At 42.2% G+C, this 12,088-nt stretch overlaps 1 protein-coding gene across 10 annotated transcripts in view; it reads left to right on the top strand.

Annotated features, from left to right (window-relative positions):
- REV1 (REV1 DNA directed polymerase) overlaps window positions 1-12,088 on the top strand; it is a 95,686-nt gene that overhangs the window by 12,290 nt on the left and 71,308 nt on the right. For 7 of the 10 annotated variants that reach the window (XM_073352192.1, XR_012159864.1, XM_073352291.1 and 4 more), the window contains 3 exons: window positions 5,488-5,557; window positions 6,919-7,054; window positions 10,788-10,956. In XM_073352192.1, the coding sequence (XP_073208293.1) occupies window positions 5,501-5,557; window positions 6,919-7,054; window positions 10,788-10,956 (362 nt within the window). In that variant the 5' untranslated portion in view covers window positions 5,488-5,500. Of the gene's footprint in view, window positions 1-5,487; window positions 5,558-6,918; window positions 7,055-10,787; window positions 10,957-12,088 lie in introns of those variants that run through there. The other 3 variants (XM_073352182.1, XM_073352161.1, XM_073352203.1) reach the window with 2 other exon arrangements.

A 12,088-nucleotide genomic window follows, 5' to 3' on the forward strand; every position in this document is an offset into this window, starting at 1 on the left:
AAGTGAGAACAGACGTTCACAAGGCACTGTTGTAGCCGGCATTGCAAGATATTTACATGCCAGATGTGCTGAAGGTCATATATCCCTTCATCTTCAACCACCATTCCAGAGGACATGCGTCCATGCTTATGATGGGTTCTGCTTGATAACGATCCAAAGCAGCGCAGAGCAATGCATGTTCACTTTCATCATCTGAGTCAGATGCCACCAGCAGAAGATTGATTTTCTTTTTTGATGGTTCGGGTTCTATAGTTTCCATATCAGAGTTTTGCTCTTTTAAGACTTCTGAAAGCATGCTCCACATCTCATCGCTCTCAGATTTTGGAAGGCACTTCAGATTCTTAAACCTTGGGCTGAGTGCTGTAGCTATCTTTAGAAATCTCACATTGGTACCTTCTTTGCGTTTTGTCAGATCTGCAGTGAAAGTGTTCTTTAAATGAACAATATGTGCTGGGTTATCATTCAAGACAGCTATAATATGAAATACATGGCAGAATTCGGGTAAAACAGCAGGAGACATGCTATTCTACCCCAGGAAGTTCAGTCAAAATTTAATTAACTCATTTTTTTTTTTTTTTTTTAAATGAGAGTCATCAGCATGGAAGCGTGTTCTCTGGAATGGGAGCTGAAGCATGAAGGGGCATACGAATGTTTAGCATATCTGGCATGTAAATACTTAACAGTGCCTGCTACAAAAGTGCCATGCAAACACCTATTCTCACTTTCTGGTGACATTGTAAATAAGAAGCCAGCAGCATTATCTCCCGTAAATGTAAACAAACTTGTTTGTTTTAGGGATTGGCTGAATAAGAAGTAGGACTGAGTGGACTTGTAGGCTCTAAAGTTTTACATTGTTTGTTTCTGAGGGCAGTTATGTAACAAAAAAAGTCTACATTTGTAAGTTGCACCTTCACCATAAAGAGATTGCATTATGGATGAGGTGAATTGAAAAATACCATTTTTTATTGTTTTTTACAGTGCAAATATTTGTAATAAAAATAATATAAAGTGAGCAGTGTATGCTTTCTATTCTGTGTTGTAATTTAAAACAATATATTTGAAAATGTAGAAAAACATCCAAAAATAAAAATAAATTTCAATTGGTATTCTATTGCTTAACAGTGCAATTAAAACTGTGATGAATTGTGATTCATATTTTTGAGTTAATCGCGTGAGTTAACTGTGATTAATCGACAGCCTTAATATTAACACAAAACCCAGTTCACTTCTGCATACGTTGTATTGGAGTATAAAATCATTCCAACAATTACTCCAGACTCCTTACTAGAGCTAGTTATGAATTTTCTAATGAATCCTTTTTAGTTGGAAAACGCCAATTCACTGAAACTGAAACAGTTCCTGGGAACATACCAGTTTCAGTGAAACTTTTGTAGGTCCAGGATGGAATTTCTAGTCAAAACCAGAGAGAGAGCAAACATGCAACCAACCAAAGATAGCCAATAGCCTGATGGTTAGGGTACTCAGCCTGTGGGAGACTTTGCGCTGAAGTCCCAACTCTGCCTGATTCAGACCAGAGACTTGGACCGAGGTGTCCCACATCCCAGATGAGTGGGTCGGGGACCATAGTTCTTGAATGCTGGCCCAAAGGGCTTGTAGGAGCTAGTCAGTTTCACCCTGCCACCCAGTGAGCTGCTAACAGTTGGCAAAACTAGAAGCTGAACTCTGACAGAGCACTCTAGTCATGGGCAATGGGTGGAGCCCCCCTTTGGGGAGGCTAGCCCCCAGCTCTGCCCCTTCTGCCCACCCCCACATTCAGTGCAAGAACCCCGTACCAGCTACAGTCCTGATCACAGAGGAGCCCTGGGCCAGTCAAAGCCCAGTCCCCTGGCCCCCCTGCCCGAAAGAGCCTCGGGCCAGCCACAGACACACCTCTTCTCTCCTCTCCTCTCCTCTCCTCCCCTCCCCAGACCCACGTCGCCCCAGGGAAAAGCGTCTCTTCGGAGATACTTTTGATATGCCGCATGCTGATTCCGGGGTGGCTGAGGAGGCAGTATTTGCTACTCAACTTCCTGGGTTCCTCAGTAATCTCTCTGCAGTCCAGGGAGATTACTGATGAACCCAGGAAGCTGAATAGCACATACTGCCTCCTTAGCTGCCCCAGAACCTGCATGGGGCATAATAAAGCAAAAACTTCACCACCAAACTCCGCAACTTGGGGTCCGACGACTGCAGTAGCACCAGGGGAGGCAGACCCTATTATACCTGCCGCCCACAACTGCAGTCCTGGGGTCTGATTGTCTCCCTACTTGTATTTAAACCAAGTGCAGGAACAGGAAATGATCTATGCAATTGGCTTTTCCCTGCTTATGGCTGCTTCTGCCTGTTTCTAATTGCTGGTCCTGCCTCCCGACAGCTGACTCCTGCTTTGCCCTCTGGCCTGTCTCAGTCTGATCTCTTGGTATCTCACCCAGCCTGGCTCCTGTTCCAACCAGTAGGTCAGACTACCCATGTCCCAGTTATGACAGTGTGTTCTAACTACCAGGGTATAGAGTCTCTGTCTCCAGCTGGAGCTCTTCCCCCTTGTATAACTAATTAATCATTTGGCCAGGGAGAGAGATTGACTCTCTAGTCACCAAATCAGGCTGAGCATGGAACTAACTAACTCAGTCTCCCACATTTCAGGTAAGTGCCATAACCACCAGGCTGATGGCTGTTCTGGGGCTGAGGCAGCTCTGTCTTGCCTTTTGTGAAAAACTTATGGCCTCAGTTTCATCCTGATGCACAATGGGAAAACTTTTGAAATCTCAGAGTTCTATATGGTGGTAAAACTGTTTCCTGCTCAGTTGTAGTTCTCACACTAACTTATGCATAAATTCTCTCCCCTCAAATGGATAATCAGGAGGGTTTGAACCCACAACCTTCAGATCTACAGCACGTACCTTTTCCCTTTGAGTGGTAGGAGTTACTGGTTGGGGGAAAGTATAGTGTTATCCTCTCTGTGAGCCAGTTCATACAGGGACATACAACACATGCTTTACCAGTGGGTTACACAAGTATTTGAGAGAGACCAGAAGAGTGCTGAGCATCATAATTCTTAGTTTCTGTTTGTGGTTTGTGTAGCAGCATTTTCTAACGCTCATGGTAGTTGCGGTGGTGTCTTTTCACAAAAGGAAGATGTGGTACATTCTGTCCCGCCTTTGCATTTGGTCTGTGAAGGGTTAGAGAGCCATTCAGGGGTCAATAGAGCTTCTGGAAGAAGGGGTTATTATAAACCTCAGGAAATTAACCCCCTCTCTGAAATATGTCCACCCATGATCAGTCTTCAAGCCCTAGAGTCTTCTCCTCCCGCCCCACCCCTTCCAGGAGAAGCTTGATAAAGCATTTCTTGTAGCAGCTCAGATTAGGAAGTCAAATACACATCCATTCCAGCTGATCTTCTGTGTAATGAGCATCATGTCATCTTTCATAGCTCTGATCCTTTGAACCAGTAAACATGTACATCCCTTCCTTCACCTAGTTTTCTGGCTCAGTAGATTCTGTGTGCAGGGAAAGATTACCTTAGCTCTAGCAGTCCAGCGCTGCTGGAGGAAGCCCAGTGAATTTCTCCAGGGGGTGCATGCCTTTGCTGGATTCTTGGGCGAGCTGTCATTGCCAGAAGTGCAAGACTGGATGGGGATTCTTTCTCATCCCAGAGATCTTGGTTCCTCATCAAACTCCTTGAGCTGCAAATGGGAAGATTGTTAATCACTTGTAACCTGAAGACCACAGCACTGATGTCAAATGAACAAGCTGGGCACAACACATCTGATAATCATTGAAATACCACTTGCCTAGCCTGCGTTCAGACTTCAAGTGAAGTGGCTGAGTCCCATCTGCCAGGGAAGTTGGAAATGTATCTGAAGTTTTCTGATGACCGCTTATCTCAATGCTTGCAGATCTGCAGCAATCAGTAATGCCAATCCAGGAAAAGGAGGGCTTTTGTGTGACAGACATCATGTTCCCCATCTCTTGAGTTCACCTAATGTATACCTGTCTTTCTGATCACTTGTCCTGATGAAACTAAAAGTAGACAAAATAAGTCTGATTTTTATTGCCCCTGATTGTAGTAGTACTCTGACCTGCTGGCCTTTGGTAGAAGATTACCTTCCCATCTCTTGAGTCAAAAGTCTAGTGTGTCACAAGACTTCAGAAAAGTTGTTCTAAAGGGTCAGCTCATGAAATAGAATCCCTGGTTTATGAGACCATGTCAATAAGGTTAGTCTCCACCTTGCTGATATATAGGAACGTTATGTACAAAAAGAACCTACCTAAAATACCCACCACTAGTGTATCTGAGCACAAGATTGCTCGCAGCTTTTTACTACTTCATGGGAGTTGGAGTTTTTTCAGGAAGGTGTTGGTTACCATTAGGCCTTTTAGGGGTCTGGCATTCTCCCTGCAGGCCACTAAAGGGCACGCAATCTAATAGAAAACCCTTTTATGTTCTCAAGAACCAGGTGATCAGCGTAACTTAAAATATTTCTGCAAGACTGCACCATATTCAAGTATGAAGTCAAAATTTGGTTCTATTTAACCTCTCCAGGGGTACGGGCATATTCCCTAAGAGGCAAAGTCACTTTATGGGTTGAGAGAATCTCAGATGTGATATTCTAGGTAGTGACCCGGCAATCACACCACACTAATCGTCAATATTTCAGAATCAATATCAGTGCTTTAGTGAATGTGGATTATTTGGATGCAGTGTTTTTAGGAGCCATAGTCCAATACATTCCCTCTCCTCACCACTATTTCTGTCTCCTCCTATACCTGGACGTATTGCTATGCATAGCTCAGATGCCAGTATTAAGCTGTTCACAGAAAGGGACATTTTGGTCTTAGTTTGTAAATTGATTTTTCTGAACAAACCTGGGGGTAAATCAACTGTCATTTTAACCAAGAGGCACTCCATTAAGCAAAAAGTGACTTTTGTTCTTTTTTGGTTTTTACATAAAAGCATCAACAGCCTTTGAGATTAGATGTAAATCCACTAGTGTAATTAACCAGTGCCTGATACCACGAAAATTGAACCTGCATCCCAAGATGCACTAGATATCAAATACGAAAAATAATTATCGCTGACTGGCAATATTGTTCATGGATAGTAGCAATCCTGTTTAAACCGCTTAGAAGTGGTGTGCTATATAAGGTGTATGTTGGACAATAAAAGTCTAGTAAATTATTGTAGATACTTAACACTGTAATGCTGTGTTGTAGTAGCAAGAGGAAAATACTATATTTAGTGCAGGACGTAGCAGGCACCCTGAGGACTAATTTTGGTAAGCATCTCACAGCTCCTAAATAAAGGGTTGTTTTACATTTCACTTTTCTTAGGATTGAATTTGCAACTGCTACATTTATTTTAGCTTCTGATTACATGCATGAGTATGTTATTGAAGAAGACAGTCTGTTTGCATGCCATCACCGAAGTGGAATTGGAGATGCTGCTAAAAAACAAACCAACCAACCCTTTGTTTTTTGTTTCCTAAGCAGAAGCTTCACTATGAGGCGGGGTGGATGGAGGAAACGAGCCAGTAATGACGATGGCTGGGGGATATGGGTATGTTTAAAACCAAAAGGCTTTTTATTGAAAGGGTAAATAAATGCAATGTTCTTGATGCTTTTTTGATTTTTTTTAAAAAAAATTTAATGTGTAAAGGGCCTCAACACACACACACATGTATTTTCTCCACTTGAAAGAGACTGTCATTCCAAATCATTCCAAAAAACACGTCCTGACTTTCAGAGGTGTTCAGCAAAGGCATCCAATAAATTGCACTTATTTACTAGTCCATATTCATTGGGTCTTATTTTAACATTCCAAACTCTTGAGCAACTTTCAGCAGTCTCCAGTTTAAAAACAAAAGAACAACCTACTGAAAGAATTAATGTTTTCTCCACTCTTTTCTTTCCACCCCTCCCCTTGGAAAAAATAATAGATTGACTTTACACCAAAAATGGACCATTCGATATTTTTTAGCCCTGCAAAGTAGGAATAGAAGCTTTTTTGCCATTGGGGAGATTATATGATAGGTCCATTTTTGAGAGATTTGAAGTTACAGTTTTCCTCTTCATCTAAATCCTTTACAGTTGGACATGTGATAACAAAGGCACCCAAATTTAGATAAGTGTATACCACACCACCATGTGTCATGTACATTTAGGAAGAAAGGATTCATGAATTATTTCAGGAAAATTCTATGGCCTGTATTTACAGGAGGTCAGACTAGATGATCACAATGGCCCCTTCTGGCCTTGGAATCTCTGAAGGTTAATGCGTTTGAGTCTTTGCCCTATCCTTAGAGCACATAGATCATGAATTATCATCCAGACTCACGCTCTGTGGCTTTATTAATTTTCATTTGACTTTGACATATTTGACAATTTTCATTTGACATATTACTAACTCAAACAATAAGAAAACATAAACCCCAGCCTAAGCTTCCTACCTGAGTTTGACTTTCCCTAGGGTTTCTCCAGAATTTCTTCTGAATTAGATCATTCTTCCTTAGAGAGCCACTCCTATGTCCTTTACAGCCAGAGTAGAGGTAACAAGCCACACCTTCACAGCAGGTCTGCAGACCTAAAGTCATTCTGTGTGGGATTCTAACACCTGCCACCCGGGTGAGTAAATGAAGAGCCTTGCCACGTTGCTAGCATGGTGCAACTGTTTAATCAGCAGGAGTTTGGATTAAATGTATTACTCATGGTTTGGAAAAACCGCATATGAATTTTGCAGTTCATCCAAAATGTATTTCAGGAGGGAAAACCAAATTTATACCAACTATTTTCAGGAGGGAATATCTGATTGAGTTGTCAGTTTTGTTGAAACTGACTGACTGTTTTGTAGCTAGGCATCAGAAAGTGAAAATCGTCATTGCTTTGGTTCATGTTTAAACTTCTCTTTTATTTAAATTCTAGGGAGGATACATGTCTGCAAAGGTCCAGAAACTGGAGGATCAATTCCAGTCAGATGCGGCTATACAGCATCAGAAGGATGGAACTTCATCATCCAATATCTTTAGTGGAGTTGCCATCTATGTCAATGGCTTTACAGGTGAGGTTTTCATTTTTCTCCAAAACATTAAGTGATCCTCATTTATACTAATGCCTCTCTTAACTGCTGGTGAGGTGTAAAGGAGCCTTATTGTAAATGAGAATCAGGCCTTAAATAGGTATAGCTGAATAAGAATCTGCAGTAGTATAAATAAAATTTTAGTTATGATTGTAAAATGTTCCTTGGAACATTATGGTTAAGGTTCAGGTGGCTTTCTATACAAAATCATTTTCTTCAACTAGTCATAATGTGACAAAAAATATTGTTCCACTTGAAACTTTTTTACAAGCTTGGGTCTCAGACTGGAGTTTTTTCCTAAGTTCGGCAGAATTTGGTCTTACAGTTTGAGTTACCAGAACACTCCCAATGAAATCTTAAGTTGGATGGGTCTTTTCACTCAAGTCAGAAAGCTTAATTTAAAAAAACTGAAACTTGATTAGTCGTTTTAGGGCTAATAATTTTCTCTACTTAAGAAAGAAAGATGCTTTAAATTGATATCCATCAGCCATCAAATCAGAATGGCTACTGAAACATTCCATATTGGCATCTGTTTTTATTTTTCAGTTCCAAATGTAAGCATTTTTTCACCATTTAATTATATGTATTGACATTGTTATTAAGCAAGATGAATTGGAGAGAGTCCAGAAGAGAGCAAGAAAAATGATAAAAGGTTTAAAAACAGGGCCTATGACAGGGATGGGCAAACTTTTTGGCCCGAGGGCCACATTTGGATATGGAAATTGTATGGCAGGCCATGAATGCTCACGAAACTGGGGGTTGGGATGTGGGAGGGGGTGAGGGCTCTAGCTGGGGGTGCATGTTCTGGGGTGGGGCCAGAAATGAGGAGTTCAGAGAGCGGGAGGGGGCTCTGGGCTGGGGCAGCCCATTGGGGTGTGTGGGGAGGGTGGGGGCTCTGGGGTGGGGCTAGGGATGAGGGGTTGGGGGTGCAGGAGGATGCTCTGGGCTGGAACCGAGGGGTTCAGAGGGTGGGAGGGGGATCAGGTCTGGGGATTGGGGTGCGGGACGGGGTCTGGGGTGCAGGCTCCGGGCGGTACTTACCTCAAGCAGCTCCTGGAAGCAGCAGCATGTCCCTTCTCTGGCTCCTACGGGAGGTGAGGCCAGGGGGCTCTGCATGCTGCCCCATCCACAGGTGCTGCCCCTGCAGCTCCCATTGGCCATGGTTCCCAGCCAATGGGAAGGACAGGGGCAACATGCGGAGCTCCCTGGCTGCCCCTATATGTAGTAGGCGAAGCAGGGATATGCCTTTGCTTCCGGGAGCCATGCGGAGCCACAGCACGCATAGAGTGGGGCAAACGCTGGACCCCGTTCCCTAGCAGGAGCTCGAGGACTGGATTAAAACATCTGAAGGGCTGGATGTGGCCCCTGGGCCATAGTTTGCCCACCCCTGGCCTACGAAGGGTTAAAAAAATAGGGCATATTTAGTCTTGAGAAAAGAAGACAGAGGGGGAATTCAATAAGTCTTCAAATATGTTAAAGGCTGCTATAAAGATAATTGTGATCCGTTGTTCTCCATGTCCACTGAAGGTAGGAAAAGATGTAATCAGCTCAATCTGCGGCAAGGTTAGATATTAGGAAACACTTTCTAACTGTAAGACTAGTTAAGGAGTGGAACAGGTTACAAGGGAGGTTGTAGAATTCCTGTCATTGGAGGTTTTTCAAAACAGATTAAACAAATACCTGTCAGGGATAGTCCAGGTTTACTTGGTCCTACCTCAGCGCAGTGGGAGTGGCTAGATGACCCTCGAGGTCATTTCCGGTCCTTCATTTCTATGATTCTGTGATAATTGGCAGTAAATGTTTTTCCATCTATCATGTGAATTATTATTGAAATTGAATTTAGGGATCCGGAAATCCAATATGTTTATATAGTGTTTAAAGAGCTTTTAATTCTGCACCCAGGATAATCCTAACTTTGCATTTCCAAACTATCCCAGTCACACTGTCAGGTAGCAGATACTTGGGGTATGATGATCAGATTTACATTTTGATGGATGGGGTGGGCTCTTCAGTGCATCATGGCTGAGACAATGTGGCTTATGAATTGAATAAGGAGGAATAAGAGAGAGATGTTGCTTTTAAGGGGCTATTAAAATAAAATGGTCTGTGATTAGGTTAGTAAATGTGTTGTGGGGAATAGGGTTGTAAGATTCATATACAGGAATTAGGCACACATTTCTCCTGGGTTCCACAGAGAAATCCAGAAGCCTTTTTGAAATCTTCCAGAAGCCACTGTTTCAGGGAGCTGTACAGGGGATTATGGGATAGGTACCCATTCAACAGTACAACTGCAGTGGTGAGCAGCACTAGTGTCTACACAAGGCAAAACTGAAACAGAAATGAAAATCAAAGTAACATGGCTGGCATGGCCATGCTGCACCACTGGCACTTAGTACACTCTCACTGGTTCAATTTTTAGTGTAGATGGGGCCAATTAGTTGAAATATTTTGTGTGTGTTTTCTTTAAAACGGTGGTCTCAACCTTTCCAGGCAACTGTATCCCTTTCAGGAGTCTGATTTGTCTTGCATACTCCTAAGTTACACCTCTATTAAAACCTACTTGCTTACAAAATCAGACATAAAAATCCAAAAGTGTCATAGCACGCTATTACTGAAAAATTGCTTACTTTCTCATTTTTACCATACAATTACATAATAAATCAATTGGAATATAAATATTGTACTTTCATTTCAGTGTATAGTATATAGAGCAGTAGAAACAAGTCGTATGAAATTTTAGTTTGTACTGACTTTGGTAGTGCTTTTTATATAGCCTGTTGTAAAACTAGACAAATATCTAGATGAGTTGATGTACCCCCTGGCTTGAGAACCACTGCTTTAAAGATTGGAAAAATTACCTATAATTCTTCTTCTTTTAAGATATCTTCAGGTAGACTTCCTCTCCCTTCCCCTTACAACTCAGAAGTTTCAGTTTGGGTTTTTAAAATGTTTTTGAGGTAGTAGCCTTTTATTTTTGACTGTTCCTTAAGAATAATTATTGTTTTACACACATGAAAAATTTTACTTTTAATTTCTGAAATGTTATGTTTTTTATGATTGGTTTTTAATTTTTAGGGAATCCCTTTCTTTCTATACAATTCAGGAATTGACTGGGCAGGTTCTAACTGGAACTGACGTATTGGCAGTTGGTCAGTGCATGTAAGAAAAGAGTGGGCTTTTCCTCAACTACTACTATTTCAGAGAGCCAAAAGCTGAAGAGCTTGAGAGAGTTTTCCACCTGAGCTTGAAATCTCAAAATTAGGAATCCTGTGATAATATCAAAAAGAGTTATAAGCAAGTAATTTTCCTTACTTCCTAGGAATAAACTGCTTTCCATCAAGGCTGTATACAGCATTTCATTAAATGCATATGGGAAAATACCAATCAAAAGATGTGGACGAAATTCATCTGATTTTGTTGTGTGTTGATGCTTGTTTAAAATGGGCCTTGTTTAACATTTTAAAATTAACCTGATCATGAAATCTTTGTTTTTGAAGCAGTCTTTCCAGAAACGACAATTTACCTAAACTTCGGTGGCTTTGTTTACTTGTATTTTGAAGAAATGGCTTAAGTCTCTCAAGAAATTAGTGGATTTTCAGAAAAACGTTGCTTTGCATTGTAATCAACCATGGTTTTAGATTTCTGAGTTTCCATGGTTCCATAAGTGTTCTCATGCAGGAATACTTTTACAGTTGGATTTTTGTTAATTTTACAGATCCTTCAGCTGATGAATTAAGGAGGTTAATAATGTTGCATGGTGGCCAATACCATGTGTACTATTCCAGAGCTAAAACAACGCACATCATTGCCACAAATCTTCCAAATGCCAAAATAAAAGAACTGAAAGGGGAAAAGGTGGTTCGACCAGAATGGATCATAGAAAGGTAAAATTAGAAGGATAGTGATCTGACTGTTTCATTTTGCATTTGGTTCACTTCAGTGTGAGTGGCTTCTCCCTTTAAAAAAAGAAAATGTCTAGAAAAACTACGTTCTGAAAGGTATTAGGATTGATTTATGGTTTTATTTTTAATTGAGTATTGTATTTTTATTACAATCCAATTTGTTTTTTATTTGATCAGACCACACACTAGAAAAATTGCAATTTTTGAAAAAAAATCTTGAATATTTCCAGATTTGGGGTGGCCTGTGGCCCTGCTGCCACCACTCTAGTCCGGGGCCCAACCACTCCAGGTAGGGGGAGGCATGGGGCCTTGCTACCGCCGGTCCCGGACCACTGCTCAGAGGCAGCGCCTGGGACCAGTTGCCTGGGGCCGATGGAGCAGCAGCCGGTGCCGCTGGCCCTAGGGCCGCCCCAGCTGCTTGGGCGGCCCTGAGGTCAGCCACACCAGCCACTGCAGCTGCCAAAGTCACGGAGGTCCTGGAAAGTCACGGAATCCGTGACTTCCATGAAAGAGTCGCAGCCTTACTCATAAGGACTGAAAGTTCCCTCTCCCTGATGTGCCACCCATGAGCCTTAGTAGGTTTTTTAATCAACTGCTGCCTGTACGATGGTGTGTCAGGCTCATCTGGGCTGACATGCCTTATAGGCTTGTTGAACACTGAAGTGCCCATTAAAGCTTGTCAGGGTTCAGAGATGGAGGAGGTAGTCCTGGGGAGTGAAGAACCCCAGTGCGGTGTCCCATATATCTTCCTTGGACCCCATGCAAGGTAGGGAAGGGGTTCCTCACTCCCTATTATCCGCTGGCTTGGGAGTCAGGGAGGAACAGGCAGTGCAGTGGATGAAAGTGGAAGGGACACCCAAACACTCTAATTTTGCTTTACTGACCTACGCCTTCTTCCAGCTTCATTATTTCTGCCTACTTGCCCCCTCCCCCATCTTTGTTTCTGCCTTCCTTTAGCTATTAGGAGGCTAGCCCCAATCCCCTGGATATTATGCCAACTGGAAGGGAGCTCAGTCCTGTGTAGTTCCTGTTTTATGCAAGAAGTTCTCACTGTATGTTCTCACTTCTTGGGAGGACTATAGATTCAGGACTCCCCCTCAACAGGATGATGGGA

Source organism: Lepidochelys kempii, chromosome 1 (assembly GCF_965140265.1).
Source record: "Lepidochelys kempii isolate rLepKem1 chromosome 1, rLepKem1.hap2, whole genome shotgun sequence".
Lineage (NCBI taxonomy): Eukaryota > Metazoa > Chordata > Testudines > Cheloniidae > Lepidochelys > Lepidochelys kempii.